The sequence below is a fragment of the Leptidea sinapis genome, chromosome 1, assembly GCF_905404315.1.
Source record: "Leptidea sinapis chromosome 1, ilLepSina1.1, whole genome shotgun sequence".
Classification (NCBI taxonomy): domain Eukaryota; kingdom Metazoa; phylum Arthropoda; class Insecta; order Lepidoptera; family Pieridae; genus Leptidea; species Leptidea sinapis.
This window is the reverse complement of record NC_066265.1, coordinates 20161524-20179120: the sequence shown is the minus strand read 5'-3', so window position 1 is coordinate 20179120 and position 17597 is coordinate 20161524. Positions and strand designations below refer to the sequence as shown.

General features: G+C 32.7%; 1 protein-coding gene across 2 annotated transcripts in view; it reads left to right on the top strand.

Moving 5' to 3' along the window:
- LOC126978165 (elongation of very long chain fatty acids protein 1) overlaps positions 1 to 17597 on the top strand; it is a 53601-nt gene that overhangs the window by 32685 nt on the left and 3319 nt on the right. Inside the window, exons 1-4 of one of the 2 annotated variants that reach the window (XM_050827009.1) lie at positions 9423 to 9587; positions 14616 to 14767; positions 15342 to 15532; positions 16331 to 16411. In XM_050827009.1, the coding sequence (XP_050682966.1) occupies positions 14707 to 14767; positions 15342 to 15532; positions 16331 to 16411 (333 nt within the window). In that variant the 5' untranslated portion in view covers positions 9423 to 9587; positions 14616 to 14706. Of the gene's footprint in view, positions 1 to 9422; positions 9588 to 14615; positions 14768 to 15341; positions 15533 to 16330; positions 16412 to 17597 lie in introns of those variants that run through there. The other variant, XM_050826967.1, reaches the window with a different exon arrangement.

Below are 17597 nucleotides of genomic sequence, written 5' to 3'. Positions count from 1 at the left end.
TCATTTCACGGAATCAACCCTGGCATTTGATCAAATCACTAGATTTGTTTAGAGAAATGATAAAATCGTGTTGTTTTTTTAAACATACTTCGTGATTTGATCAAATCACTTAGGCAATTTCCCAAATCTCTGTTATTATCATTTCCCTGCGACATACAGATTGATGCATCTACTGCACTCATTAATTCTTTGAGTTTTATTTATTATCTCATGAATCGAAGTTCGAAGTATTTTTGTTCCATCACTGTAAATATGAGATACAAATACTAAAGACAAAGAGTTTCTTGCCACTTCTTTTCAGTAAAGCATTCCGAAATAGTGGTAAATGATATACTTTCACAGTGATTTTATGAATAAATAATTTTTGGATAAATATATGATACTAGCTGGCAGACTTCGTACCGCCTCAATGGATAAATAAAATACCTAAACTTTTGTATAAAATAAACTTAAAACAAACAAAAGGAATCCTTTTGTATAAAAACAAAAATAAAAAAATTCTCGGTACGAATGAAGTTTTATTATTATTTTCGATTAATTACACATGATATTCCTTATTTACAAAACAGAGTTTTCCTGAAATACTGGATATTTATAAGGTTTCAATTGATGATATTGATAAACACACAGTTATGATACAGTCTGTTAATCAATTTAAAGCTTTGTGATAGGCTTTTTGTTTTGTTTTGCTGGTTAGGTTCTGAAATTTTATTTTTGGACAAATCTTCAGACTTATCAATCTACATAAAAATAATCTGACGGATAGTTAACCACTGTAGTTAATCTACCTAATACAGTTACCTAAAATTAAGTTTATTTTTTAGCTCCCGAGAAAGTTAGAAAGATTTAAAAATTCTAAATAGTTATTCATTCTATTATTTTAATTAGATTTCTGAACGTCGGGGGACACATCAACGAAAAATTATGAGCATTTTCATATTTATTCACCTTTTAAATCTTCTCTGACCTTCCACAATTAATTCAAGACCAAAATGAGCCAAATCGGTCCAGCCGTTCTCGAATTTTAGCGAGACTAACGAACAGCAATTCATTTTTATATATATAGATTAATTTGACATGATTTGGCTAGGGCAAATCTAAGAATATTGTCTCATAAACTAATAAAGCTTTTATGTCATTTAAGGCAAGGTCAATGAACATATTTGGCAACTTTGACTGGACCTATAAAAATAACTTGATATCTCGACGTATTTTCCCAGTTTTGTCTGCCTCTACTACTATAATGTTATATTATATTAATATTCAAATCTGGCCTAGCCAGTTCTGTTGTAAAATTATATAACTCTAACGTATTTTTCTGATCTTCTTAAGCAATAGCATATTTAAATACTTACGAGTAACTTCATTCGCTTGACGAGAAATTATTAGATGGCCCCGACTTCACCCGGTAAAAATATAAGATACTGAAATTACGCCACCGCCAAGTAATGAGTACTATTGTAATATGAGTGCTAACCTAGTTTGTGCTAAGAGTCGAAGTTGAATAGTACAATCGACATTGTACAGCATAAAAAAGTTAACGGCTAAATTTATGCACAATATATATCAAATTTACCCATATTTTTTTTAAATGATTGTTTTTTCTATGTGACCTCTCTTTCCTACTAGTTGACCTGTATATACAAATATAGTTAATAAATCATTGAAATAGGGGTTAAAGTTTGAAATTGCCGTTTTATTGCAATATAACCTTCATGCTTTGAGATATTTGAGTGAATCTTTTTTCACATGGTAACTATGTAGTTCTTCTTTTAAAAAATGTGCAACATTCGATTATCGACTTTCAGTTTGTTTTTTTTTTATACAGCTTAGACAAGGAAGATGGATACTTCGAAAATTCGAGTAATTTTTGAGTACGAGTTCCGAGGCAAGCCCTAACGCGGTAGAAACAGCTCACAATTATTACAATATTGCGTTTGGAGAGGAGACTGCTAATGATCGCACCATGCGATTGCGAAAATACATTTTACTTACACAATTTTGGTGTAAACGCTTTCGTAGTGAAAACTTTGATTTAAAGAACGAACCATTTTGAAGACCACCCACACAGGTGAATAGCAAGAATTGAAAGAGATGGTGGAAGCCGATCCGAGCAAAACTAACCAGGAATTAGCGGCAAGTTTTAACAATTTCAAATCAATTAAATAAAATAATATGAAAAATATGTGCCTCATGATTTGACTCATATGCAGAAAGAAACACGTGTTGAAAATATGATACAAAAATGAAATTATATTGAAACGAATTGTGACATGCGATGAAAAGTGGATTCTTTAAGATTTAAACCGTAAGAAATGCAATTGCTGACCCCAGGTCAACCCCAGGTTGCAGTATCCTAATGCAAAGCTTACCAATAAAAAGGTTATTAACTGTTTGGTGGTCTTAGCATGGTGTTATTCACTATATTGCCTACGGCGGATGTCTACTGTGCCAAATTCAAAATAATAATAGCAAGAGGAACCGTTTTAACTCTACAGCAACTGCAATTAGAAACCATTCGTCACCCTCTGTTTTCGCCAGACCTTGCTCCAACGGACAACCATTTTTTTCGTAATTTGGATATTTTCTATGTTATAAAAAGTTTCCATCTCAGGAGGCAGTACAAAATGCTTTCGCACAGTTTGTCGAATCTAGATCACCACAGTTCTATCGCAAAGGCATAAATGACCTTCCTATTAGACGGCAGCAATAATGTAACATATATATAAATATAACAATGGTAATTATTATATTTATATATACGTTACATTAAAAAAAAAAAAAAAAAAAAAAAAAAAAAAAAAAAAAACACACAATTATTCAGTACAAATCGGCATTTAAATACTTCAACCCCTAATGTTTGTTGGATGCGACTTCTAACTATTACAGTAATCACGAAGTATACATACACAAACCATGAATTCAAGCTCTAAAGGTTGATGCACCCAATATATAATTTATATTTAAACAGTTTATTTTTATATTTTTTTAATGAAATATTTCATTTTTAAAACGCTTCTTAACTTTGAACACAATTCATATATTTAATGCAGCATCTTACAAACTAATTTGTTATGTAGGTACTTAGTCTGGCTATAAATAATGTTATAATTAAAAATAAACAAAATATTACATTTGAATTTGGAATCTGTCATTTTTATATGATTGTTCATTAAGTTTTCTCATTTTGGCGCCAATACAATGTACAATATTTTGCGATATTAAAATGGAGTGGGGTGATAAAGAGAACCGAATCGCTGTGATTGCATCACACAAAGTAGGTATGGAGCCAAATGCAATGTTTGAAACTCTCCATACCTTTGGTATTAGTAAAATGTTTGTGTGCTGGGCCATTAGTAGGTACAATTGAAATCAAAAACTTATGAGCGATGCGGGACTCGAATCCGCGACCTCTCGCATTCCGTGAGAGTGCGAACCTTTTTATATTTTAAATTGTTTCATATTTATGTATTAAACTAACACACTGTAAAAGTAAAAAATAATTATATCTTACTAGCTGAACCGACAGACGCTGTTCTGTCAATTGAAAAAAAAAATTATGTACCTAAGTATTCTGGAATAATGTCGTATAAAGCCATTTTAAATGAATGATTTTATAATTAGTAGTTATATGATAAGGATTAGTATCGTATTTGTGTAAACAGCTTTTATAATACGATTTAACATTGCCTATTGTTTAAGAATTATTAATGTATTCTTGATAATGTAATGTATGCTCATAGGCACATAAGTGAATTTGCTAGAAACTTTCATAACCATAATGTTAGCACCAGGAACAGACATAAACTTATGATGCCTACTACTCGGCTAAGTCGAGTTAGTAAGTCTTTTGTGGGGCGATGTATATGCTTTTACAACAAGATCCCAGAAAATGTTCAAAACAAAAGTATTACGTTATTCAAAAGAATTGTTAAAAACGTTTGTGTGGTAAAGGTTACTATAACATAAATGACTTTCTTAATGATACCACAGATTGGGAATGATGTGACCGCCCTCAGGCTATTAAATAATAAGTTTAATTGTACAATATTACTTTGTAAATATTTATTCGATGAAAAATAAGCCCGCTGAGTTTGTTGCGCCCATTCTTCTCAGGTGTGAGGCATTCATTTTGGAATGGGTGGTACTTTTTTGACGTGATCACGTGCGTTTTAGTGATGTCACATCCTATTTTGAATAAAAATATTTGAATTTGAATTTGAATTAAAATGGATATAGTATGTTATCTTTAAGCGATAGACATATGCCATCGCGGACTTTTCTGTAGATCTTTATAAGATACATAATTCCACTGTACATTATTTTGTTATATTTTAAAGGGTTTAGACAGCGTTTTCGTTAGACGGCTTATTTTTTCCGACACCTCCAACAAATATCGTTAATATATATAAAAACTTAACAAATTATATGCTCTATATGCTCAAACCTTCCTCGAAAACCACAATATCCGTAGGTGAAATAGCATAAAAATCGGTGCAGTAGTTTTTAAGTTTATCGCGAAGAGACAGACGCGGCGGAGGACTTTGTTTTACTATATGTAGTGATTGTGAATTTTGGTGATATTAAGTGAACTTTTCATGATTGACACATATTCTATGACTTTCTGTCTGTTTGTCTTTCTCTTTGGCTGTGTGTATAACTCAAGAACGACTTGCACGATCTTTATGAAAATTGGTGTGTGATCATGTGATTGGCTAATGGATACATTAATATACAAGCAATAATTGTTATTATTGGCTATGTAGTTGAAGCGAACAAACTAACTAACTCATTTTGGTAATAATTTATATATAACTACTATTAAGAATTTGTAGACTCTGTCCGTAGTGATATTTATGTGAAATTTTCTGAGAAATAAACTCTCTGACACCAATCTTACGATTTTCGAAATTTTTATTTATAACTATAATAATAATATATAATATTAATAATATTGACACACTTTTTACACAAATTATCTTGCCCCAAGTTAAGCATATATAGCCTGTGTTATGGGTTACAAGACAATGATATATTTAATACAATATACTTACTTAAACATACATAAATTCGTATAAACATACATAAATACATTTAAACATCCATGACTCGGAAACAAACATCCATATTCATCATATAAATGCTTGCACCTACCGGGATTCGAACCCGGGATCTCTAGCTTAGTAGGTAGGATCGCTAACCACTCGGTAACTATGTCTTTTTATAACTCAATAACTATAACGGTCTTGTTTAAATTTGACGTGTAGTAAAAACATGTAATTACCTAATGGATAGGCTTATTTATGATGAGTATATTCTGTGCCCGCGACTTCTGAATTAAATTCGGGAAATCTTGTAGTTTTCGAAATAAAAAGTACTCATGGGTAGGACCCAAGGTGTGTGTAAAATATGTTAATCGAGTGATTTCTGATTTAATAGTTAAAGCTTGAAAATAAACAAAATATATTATATATACTATACATATCGTTAGTTATTTATATTTTTATATTTTTTTTTTAGAGGAAAGGTTTTAAATGAACTTTACGTACGTTTACGTACTGCAGGGAAAATGTCGCTTGTGAACACAACCTTTGCAAGTCGGAAGCCTTCTACTAAAATATAAGATACTGCCAGTAACTAAGAAAGTTAACTTTTTAATAACAAAAGATTTTGAACCTTTTAATCTGAGAGACAATTTTAGAAAAAATATCAGGAATATATAATACCAAACATATGTAACTACTACGGGGAAAGATTAAGGGAATATGTTGTGCCTAATATTTTTAACAGTATAGAATGGTTAAGAGAGAATAAAAATGACTATAAAGTAGTATTTTTTTTTTTATGGAATAGGGGGACAAACGAGCGAACGGGTCACCTGGTGTTAAGTGATCACCGCCGCCCACATTCTCTTGCAACACCAGAGGAATCACAAGAGCGTTGCCGGCCTTTAAGGAAGGTGTACGCGCTTTTTTTGAAGGTACCCATGTCGTATCGTCTCGGAAACACCGCACAAGGTAGCTCATTCCACAGCTTCGTAGTACGAGGAAGAAAGCTCCTTGAAAACCGCACTGTGGAGGACCGCCACACATCCAGATAGTGGGGATGATATCCTAACTTGTGGCGTAGTACTTAAGAAAAAATTAAAAGAGCACTTCCTTAACGTCTCCGCGTATGTCTTAATGTATTATTTATTAATTGACATGTATATTAGCCAGAGAATAGGTAATTCAAAAGAGAAAAGTCGTGGTTTTGAAACTTAACCGAATAAAAAACAAAATCCCCATCCGTATATAGATTATAGTTTATTTTAGTTTAGTTTCAATGTATTTATTATTTAGTTTTAAATCGTTTTAAAAATAATTTAACTAGATCTAAGTCAATAACATGAAAACCTAATAATAACTACATAATTCTCAAAAATATATAACATTAATATTAAATTACTAGCTGACCCGGCAAACGTTGTTTTGCCATATAAAGTATAATTCACGCGATAGTTTTATAAGTAATAAAATATTGCCTATATTATAGCCTGTACATCATTTTGTTCTATTGTCAATAGTTATTGCAGCGCACGCAAAAATAGGTTTTCGATTTTACACCTTGTGTTACAAAATAGCAATTTTATTACGGATCCCTAATTTTGAAAAAAAAAACATACAGCCAAACAAACAGCCTATAGCCTTCCTCGATAAATGGACTACCCAACACTGAAAGAATCATTCAAATCGGACCAGTAGTACCAGAGATTAGCGCGTTCAAACAAACAAACAAACAAACACTGTAGCTTTATAATATTAGTATAGATATATCCCTCAAAATGTATCTTTTAAAGTATACAATACTGCATTGTATTAACAATATTACAAGTAAAACAAAACGTACGACATTATCAATGGAAAGTACCTTACATTATTAACATAAACAAAATCTAGGAAGTGTACCTACGTGCGGTTGTTGGTCCATTACTTACGTATTAAGTTACCCTTGATTTTAAAGTGAATGAAAACGAGCAAATAAACAGTTTCAGACAATGACAGGCTACTCTCAAGGCCGCAGGAAGTGAAAGTCGTACATTCGCGATGTCACGTTGCATAATAACCACAATCTTGAGGAATCTAGATCCCGCGCTAATGTGATATAGTTTTATAATTACCTTCACTATGCACATCTTTGAATACGATAGTTAGTTGATTTGAGGAAATTATTTTAAATAAAACACTTTTAAGCGCGTGTAACTGTAACAGTTTTACATTAGATTTGTGCGTAAAAGTTACATTTCTGACATCTGATACTGATTTTTGATACCTGAAAACGAGATCTGGAAAGGTCTTGAAACGTCGCGTTAACTAAAATAATAATTTAACTTTTACTCAAAAATCTAATGTAAAACCATTACAATTATTAATTACACGCGTTTAAATCCTTTAAAAGTGTAACACTCGCGTTTATCAAAGAAATTTTTTAAGCAACAGTAAAAAAGTTAAGACATATTAAACTGACTTTACCTGTTTAAGATTATTTAATATCATAACCTCAACATATCCTACATTATTGTCACACCGTGTGTGTTTGTTATTACTTAAATATTTTGAGTTTTATTCACCACGTTTGCCAACTGGTTTAATCTTAGTTACGATGAGAATTCAAATTCATATCAAAAAGAGAGATGCAGACCCAATTATAGGTAGGCAACACTTAACTGGATGTGTGACGGTCCTCCACAGTACGGTTTTCAAGAAGCTTTCTTCCACGTACCACAAAGCTGTGAAATGAGCTTCCTTCTGCGGTGTTACTTGGACGATACGACATGGGTCATCATCATCAGCCGGAAAACGTCCACTGCTTGACAAAGGCCTCCCCCTAAAAATTTCCACGACGCCGGCAACGCTCCTGTCCAACCTTCCTGTGAATCCTCTGGTGTTGCAAGAGAATAGAAAAGAGAAAGTGGGCGGCGGTGATCATTTAACACCAGCTGACCCGTACCCGTACGCTCGTTTGTCCTCCTGTTCCATAAAAAAATACATACATACTATTAAATATTGATAAAAAATGGAAGCCTCATATAAATTACTCTTAAATTTAGTAGTAAGAATCACAAAAAATATCATTACTAGTTGCGTGACAGTAAACATTGTATTCGTGACACATTCTAGACTTCACAGTATTAAATATTTTATCATCTCTTCGCGGTTAAAGGCCTCAGATAAATGGTTAAAGAAAAAATAAATGTACACAATTGAAATAAGTAAATTGGCGCCAATAATTTATACAATTCTACCATTGCTAAAATATTCCTTCATCATCGTTCATCTTTGTTTAATGACATCGTCAGATCATAGAATTCAATTTCCAAATGAGTATTGTTTTGAGTTATTTACAAATACGTCTTCCACAAAAACAACTATCATACCTAAGATTTGTTGTTTTTTACCGAATAACCCAAATTATTGCGACACTGAAGTGGCAGTGGGCATCGCACATAGTTGGACGGACAGATGGCCGGTGGGGGAGGAAAGTCCTTGAAAGTCGACCACGTACCAGAAGATGCAGTGTTTGTAGGCCCACCACATGATGGACAGACCATCTGGTCAAGTTCGCCGGAGTACGTCGTGGGGATCTTTTGGGGAGGCCATCTTTGTCCAGCAGTGCACGTCTTCAGACTGATGATGATGATGATGTACCGAAAAGGGCTAAGGCAAATAGTATCAATAAATATAATATGAAAGGTTTGAAACAATTGGAAGAAGTCAGCAAAGCCAGAATCGGAATTTCTAAGCGTCATTGAGGCGGCAAATAGAGAACATAAGTTAAGTTTGTAATATCTCTATCAATATTAACTCTGGATAACACTTGTTAGTATATGTGTGTATTTTTAAATACAAAAATACAGACAAAAGAATTAAATTACGCTCTTAAATGAAAACAATTATTATAATTATACAATACATTCAATTCGTAATAGAAAAATAGAATCGTCCAAGTTCGGAAAAAAAACCATTACTAGTAAAGGATTTAATTGTCTGGATAGATACTGTGTTATTAATAAACGCGGAGTAAAGATGTTCCAAATTTAAAACTTTTTGTCTTTATATTCTTACCTTTGTCACAACAGAATTACATGACAGGGAGAAGTAATTTTAAACTTGGAGTAACTTTACATTACGTTTATTAATAAGTTCAGCCACCTACGTGTGTCACACGTCATATCAGTTTTAAAGAGTTATAAGATACTAAATCCTCACACTGTTATTTTACAAAAGATAAATAACTCGTTTTTTTGGCTTCGCATGCCGCCCGCCCTGAGTAGTCGTCACAATATGGCCGCCAGCGCTAACATTCCGGAACCGAGGGGTTGCAGTGAATATTAATCGCGAAATGAAAAGTCAGAGCTCTGAAAAGCTCAGTTGCGATCAGCCTCTTGGGAGGAGTGGTTGTGTACATTTAGTTTATTTTAGTTTGTTTTCAAAATAAAATAATTTAAATAACGTATTGTTGAAAATTGTGTAAAACACAGACGTTGTTGTAGTGTACTATTATTTGAATGTTGTGTTATTTAAGCCTACATTTAAGAAAATATTCTCGTAAGTGCTTTTCGATTTTTAAATGCGGATTTTGTGATCTTTACACAATAACATTCCAGATTATATTAATGATTATTTTTCTTATTTTACTAACTAAAATAACAATAAACATAATCAAATTTATTCATTAATTGTTATATGAAGTCTTAAAATAGCTGAACCCATATTATATAAGATAGGCTCCGCTTCAACTGCAACAAAAAAATTTGTAGAAAATTTTTAGCAAAAAATATTTGTAAGCATCAATCAAACAGTGTTTCTCCGAAGGTTAACAAGTGATTTGTTATCAATTAATTCGATAAACATGTATCCGGAAATTTACAAAAATATGAAGGCTTTGGATGTCCAATATATATTTTTTTTTATTAATTTAAATGCATATTTTTATATTGGACGCTGTGTATATGGTGGCCGTATTTATTTTTAAAAATCAAACGCACATTCTCAAGGGCTTTACGCTGGTTTTACCGCTTTTAGCAGTCAGTGACATAATAAGTGTAGGACCTATTGGAAGTAAATACTCAAATTTGTACAAGTATCGACGTTGGTAGTTTTCCATTTATTTACAAGGCCATTTATTAGTGTTTACAACAGTTTTTGTTTACGTTTTATGTAATGTCTTGCCAAATATCGGGATGTAACAACCAGCCACATTGCCCTAGATTACATTGCATCAGGTATTGAGATATTGTATCATAATGGAAAACTACAGATTCATAATAAACTATTTCATTTCTCGACGTTTCTAGAGCTATTTTGAGTGATCGTCAGATTAGCTGGGATGTTCGTATATAATATGACAGTTAAAAATATTATTTCGTTTGTATGTCAGCTGTAATATCTTGTGGTTCACCTACCTATACCCCTTTTATCGATATACAATTCGCTTGGACCACTTGTAAAAAAAAATTGTCGTACAGTGGAGTGTTTCATTTTCATTTTGTATTTTTCTCGTTTGATTTATAAAAAGCTACTGATGTCATTTTACTCATTAGGTAGCGTACTTTCGATATCAGTTTAAACTTTTTTGATAACTGTTATAGTTTCAGTATAATCACCTGGTCACAATGATAACACCCTGTATATCAAGTTTCAGCTGGCATTGAGTCTACGTCCCTTGAGTCATAACAGTAGGAGGCTCCTTTGCACAGGATGCCGGCTAGATTATGGGTACCAAAACGCCGCCTATTTCTATTTGTAGGCATTATTGTCGTTCTGAAAGGCGTCGAAGCCAGTGAAATTACTGGGCAAACGAGACTTAACATCTTGTCTCTAGGTGACGAGGGCAATTGTAGTGCCGCTCAGAATTATTGGGTTTTTCAATAACCCTGAGCGGCACTGCATTTCAATGGTCAGGGCGTTTCAATTACCATCAGCTGAACGTCCTGCTCGTCTTGTCTCTTACTGTTATAAAAAAAAGTCAGGATACACCTGTTTCATTCACCGAACAGATTGTACCTAATCTTTTAATTAATGTAATTAAAAAACTTGTCGTTCGTATATAATTAAATCACTATTATTTGACGTTTTTGAATATCATAATAATAAATAAATAATATATGTATCATATAGCATAAGAATAAACTTAAGAAACAAGTTTATTACAACAAAGTATTTAATGCAAACAAATAAAAAGAATACCTGCCGACAAATAAGCTATAAACATATAAATTCACTTAAATCGAAATACATAAGCTTATAATAGACCACTTTATCACGAACATCAATTCTACATTATCATTCAAATCGATATAAAATTAAAATTCACACACACATTTTGATTATATTAAAAAGTAAATATTTTAATAAAGGTCGATCTGTTATAGTTAATAAATCATTGTATTTGTTGGATGCGACTACTAATTATGACAGTAATCACGACTATCATGTTCACGAAGCATCCTTACACAAACAATGAATTCAAGCTCTAAAGGTTGATGCATCCATTAAAGCATAATTTATATTTATACAGTTTATTCCTTTTTACTTTTTATGAGGTATTTTATTTTAAAAATGCTTTTAACTAATACGCTACATATATTAGACGACCTGTATAGCCGAGTGGTTAGCGATCCTACCTACTAGGCTAGAGGTCCCGGGTTCGAATCCCGGTAGATGCAAGCATTTATATGATGAAAATGGATGTTTGTTTCCGAGTCATGGATGTTTAAATGTATTTATGTATGTTTGAGTAAGTATATTGTATTAAATATATCATTTTCTTGTAACCCATAACACAGGCTATATAATGCTTAACTTGGGGCAAGATAATTTGTGTAAAAAGTGTGTCAATATTATTATTATTATTATTATATTATTAGATGCAGCACCTTACAAACTAATTTGTTTTGTATATTACAGCCATTGTAAAATACTGTATTGATTGAAATGAGTGGCCATTGAGTTTCTTGTATCTTCTTCTCACGATCTCTACCTTTTCCGAACATGTGGTAGATGTAATAATTTCAAGGAAATATTTGTAGTGACGGTTCAAAAGCGCTTAATTTAAGCTTAATTGAATAAAGTTTATTTGACTTTGACTTTGTAGGAGATACAATGATAATTCCGAAATTAGTTTGTGTTTTTTTTTTCTTATTTAATTTGATAACACATTTCCGATGACTTTGAATTAATTTTTGACTTTCGTTTCAGCTAGTGTATTATTTAAAGCGCTCTATAATAAAACGTACCCCACGGCTGCTTTGAACACCTTCTTCTCTTTTTGTTCTGCGGTATACAATATGGAAAGTACTTTAAAACTTTCACTTCAAATACATTTTATATTTAAAAAATCACTACATATATAAACGAATAAGACAAAGTAACTATAAATAAAACAAAAAATATTTTCAATAATAATATAAAACCTCATTCTACTGCACAAAATGGTACTTTCGGTAAGCATGTAAATGATTTTATCTTCTTACTGAATACTTCAAACTCTCTATATTATATATGCCTATATAATTTGAAGGCCCATAAATTCCTCAAAGATGTTATGACACCTGATACAGACACAAATAAACTTCAGAAAAATAAAAATTGAGGCATCGCGCGACGCCTGTCCGAGGTGAAACAACGAAATTATTTTATTTAGATAAATATGTGTTTGAAATTATAACTTATAAAATATTGCAGATTAAAGGAAAATATTTTTAAATGATGTGTTAGCTAATTTAAATTTAAGGTATCTATTTTTGAGAATATCTAAAATTAAATTGATATTTTATCGCAATATTTCTCCAACATTGCAGATTTAATAATAAAATTGTGATAATTAGTTAAAATTTTAATCAAATATATACACGTTATACTTACTTTACTCATATTAATTGAAGAAAAATTGATACCTATGGCAACAACAAGAATATATGTACTAAGACTAAAAAAAATTCAACAAAAGTAAATAAATGCTATTTATTTTTTATATATTTAGGCTCAATTAAACCCTTTATTATATGGAAAAAACTGTCAACGCATATAAAACATGTTTGATATGCCTTCACTGCATGTTCACTGGCATAACATTATATTATATCGTGTCCACCCACATTATGTTGACATTTTTCATTCTATAACAAGGTGTTTTGCGAAGAAATAACTAAATAGAAACTATTAGTTTTCCACTCCCACTGATTACAGTGGGAGGCTCTTTGCACAGGAAGCCGACTAGATTATGGGTACCATAACGGCGCCTATTTCTGCCGTGAAGCAGTAATGTGTAAGCATTACTGTGTTTCGGTCTGAAGGGCGCCGTAGCTAGTGAAATAACTGGGCAAATGAGGCTTCACATCTTATGTCTCAAGGTGACGAGCGCAATTGTAGTGCCGCCCAAAATTTTTGGGTTTTTTGAGAATCCTGAGCGGCACTGCATTGTAATGGGCATGGCGTATCAATTACCATCAGCTGAACGTTCTGCTCGTCTCGTCCCTTATTTTCATAAGAAAAATCCGACATAGGGACTACAAAATAAGAGCATACATACATCCCACCTTACAGGCTGGCAAGGAACCCTGGTGAACCCTGGTGTCGCGGATGTCCATGGGCCACTTCCCATAACTCTTACCCGTACGGAAGCTTATCAAAAGCTATTTTTAACGTTCGTAAATTTTTACTTCCAATGACGGAGCGAAATAATATATTTTTTTTATTTATTTCGTCTTACTTATTCTATAGGGCAGTTGCATGATTGCAACCGACTTTTCTAGGATTTAAAGAATGTTTCAAATTAATGCCAAATTCGCTGAGAGAAAATACTACAAATGAATAATAATAATATATTAATAATAGACTAATATTGTTTTATTAGTGTGGATCTGAGTGGTTGAACGCCCAATAAGATCTGCAATACCATCGCTCGAAAGATGCGTTGTCGGCCTTCAAGAACTGCGAGAATGTTCTAAAGCGCATTCGATAAGAAATCAATTGAATTTCGAATATCACCCAAGAGGAAACTTGCATCTCTAAAGTTCTTTAGTCAAATATTTGATCACAGAGCAGTTCATATCATTTCCGCAACAGAAAGTATGGCACCACTAGTATAGTCGTATTTCACCAGTGGGCTCCTTTGCACAGGATGCCGGATAGATTATGGCTACCACAACGCGCCTATTTCTACCGTGAAGCAGTAATGTGTAAGCATTACTGCGTTTCGGTTTGAGGGGCGCCGAAGCTAGTGAAATTACTGGCCAAATGAGACTTAACATCTTATGTCTCAATTCGACGAGCTTTATTGTGGAGCTGATCAGAATTTTTGGGTTTTTAAAAATCCTGAGCGACATAGCATTGGAATGGGCAGGGCGTATCAATTACCATCAGCTGAACGTCCTTTTTGTCTCGTACCTTATAGTCATAAAAAAGTCGACATTAGAGAATAAGAAATTGAAAATCTCAGCGCTGAATTTGCTTTCGAGAGTCGAAACGTCCGTTACCGAATGTCGTATCCACAGATCGATAATACTGCAGCTGTTAGATAATTCCACGCAGTGTTAGAATGTGTTTTTGAAATAAACTTTTTTTTGTTCACAGAAGGAGCCTAGTCGACATTAGAATGCGAGGCAGCATCTAATAACGAGAGGAAGTTTCTACAGACACAATTATATGCAGTTCCGGCCACAAGATGGCGTTATCAAACAGCTCCTTTGCCAAAACCTACAATCATCTTTTTGTAGAATTAGCTGGTAAGCTTAAAAATTGCTTTGTCTTTTAGTTTTTATCTAAGCCCTTTTAAAACGTGTTTTCATTTTAAGTCATAAAAAAGGCGTGTTGGGACTTTCGGTTTGCTAATTGAAATTCAGTATGGGCTTTTAAGATTTTATTGAAAACTCAAATGATAGAACATATATAGTAAATAATTTGCTTAGCTCTTAAGGTCAAGCCGAGTATGGAAATTGCTTAATTTACTTGATAGTATTGATAGTTCCCTTAATAGTAAGTAAATTGTTTCCCAAGGGAACAAATCAATATTTTTAAAGTGAGAGTGTTTCTTGAATCCAGAATGTATTATGTTATTAATGACAAAATAAAATTGATAAACCGCTCGAAATACAAACACGCCCTAGTTTTACCGAAGTAGCTTTGTTTAAAAATTATTCAAATTTTAAATATAATATTACATTGATTAAAAATATATTTATTTTATTTTATTTAGCATCATGTTGGTAGATAAATTCAGTCGGAACAAGAAGATTGAAGACTGATTGAAGTAAAATATGCTCCAAAGTAAAGCTGATTAAATTAATAATCATTTTTCAGATCCACGAACAAATGACTGGTTCATGATCCGGAGTCCAATACCTGGCCTCACAATACTAAGTCTCTACTTATATTTCTCTTTGAAATGGGGTCCACGGTTCATGGCAGACAAGAAACCCTTGCAGCTTCAGAAAACATTAGTCGTATACAACTTCATACAAGTTTTAGTCAGTATCTGGATATTTTACGAGGTACGTATTACGACTCTCTAGCCCCCAACACAAAAAAGGGGGTAGCATATGTTTACTTACGACGTCTAGTCTCTTTTTGATACGATTTATAACTACACAGTGCGTATTATTATTATACAATTGAATTAAACCAATTTGTATTTAAGAATTAATTTATTTGTTATAATTAAAAGAAACAAATTAATTTGTATTTAAAAGTTGAGTTTTGTTAAAATAACTTAGGTAACATAACAATTCATATGTCAAATAATTATAAATTGAGTAAAAAGTTTTAAATTAAGTATAATTCTTATCCAGGATGTGTTTTCTCACGTGGATTATTCCAAAAATCATTTTTTCTTATGGAAGAGCAAGATAAACCAGCTTACGTGGTACCTGATCACCGCCGCCCACATTCTCCTGCTTTTGTAATAGTTTGCAACATAATCACAGGAGCATTTCCGGTCTTTTTAGAAAAGTGTGCGTGCTTTTCTTCAAGGTACCCATGTCTTAGCGTCATGGAAACATCGCTTAATGTATATTATAGTGAAAATGTACTATATATTATTATGATAATATATAATAAGTGATACCTTTCCGTCAGGGAAAACTCTTTTCTTTGGTTTTGGATAGAAAGAGTGTAAATACTTTGTGTTATTGAAAATATCTTTCAAAACTTGATATCATTTTTTAATGAGAAATTTAAGTTTCTTCAGAAGTAGCTTTACGATGTAGCTTTACATTTCAAAAGTGTTATTACAAATGTATTTTGGTAAACATTCTTTGACCTTGACTTGGATACAATATTCTTGACTTCAGGGTCTCGACGCGGGATGGCTGAGAAAATACAGTTGGAAATGTCAACCAGTTGACTTTTCGGACTCGCCAGAAGCAATGCGAGTAAGTGACATTTTGCTACATACGAGTGTTCATCCCTTATTGCATCCCTACACAGGTCGAAATTTATAAAAAACGCTAGACTATATATTTATTTAGTTCTTATCAAGTGTCTAAATACAAAGTTGTATGGAGTCATTTTCGATAATGACGTACTTCCATACAAACTTTGATCCCCTATTTCAAACCCTTCATTTATATTTTCCCTGTACCATAAGGTAGCCTATGTCCATTTCGAGGCTCTATTGTATCTCTGTATTATATGTTGCATTTTGATAAATAAAATTTACATTCACATTTATAATATTAATAGGGTTTGTCGATATTAAATTGTCAATTGACTGGTGACGACATGACGTCATGACGTCATCGCGGTAACAACTGGCAACCACTGACCCCTAACTATATACCACTGAACTGGCGGCTGTCAAAGTGCTTTTGTGCCTGTTTGATATTCGCCATTTTGGCGTTGTTGGCCATGTAGCGAGAGTCTGCGGTATTAAAAACTAGTGATGACAACCTCGGCAAACATCAATAGATGGTGAGAAACTATTTGCAAAAAAAAATTAAGTACTTTATTTATTACGTTGATTCTGAAGTATAAATAACACGGAAAACTAACGAAATTAATTGAAAATGCAAAAATACTTTAGAGTATTGTAAGTTCCTTCGTAGCGAAACGTCAAAATTAGTTCTCTGGACGCTCGCGAGTGGCGCTTCAAATAGCCACAAAAACTTTGCTGTCAAACATATGGAACAGCCTGTCCGGTGGTATTTATACAGGTCAGTGCTGGCAACCTATAAAAATATCGGAAGGGTTTCTCTTGTACGTAGAACCTTTACATTGCATTAATGTTTTGACAATATTATTTTAAATATTACAAAAGCCGAAACACGATTAAAATAAATTATTGCAATCAAAATAGGCATTTAAACAACTAGTAATAATCCTTTCGAAACAAATATTATCAATTACTCACCAAAAATAGAATCATTAAAGCAACGAGGCGTTATTAAAACAAAAGATATCATACTGTGTGCTAAAGATGTCTAAAAGATAACTAACAATTTTTGTTTTTTGTTTAAGTTTGATTGACCTGCGAATTTAATGTACCTTGACAGGCAGACATACAGGAACCCTAACAGATATTTGTGATGTTGGCTTCCGATCAAGTAAATTCATTAGCTT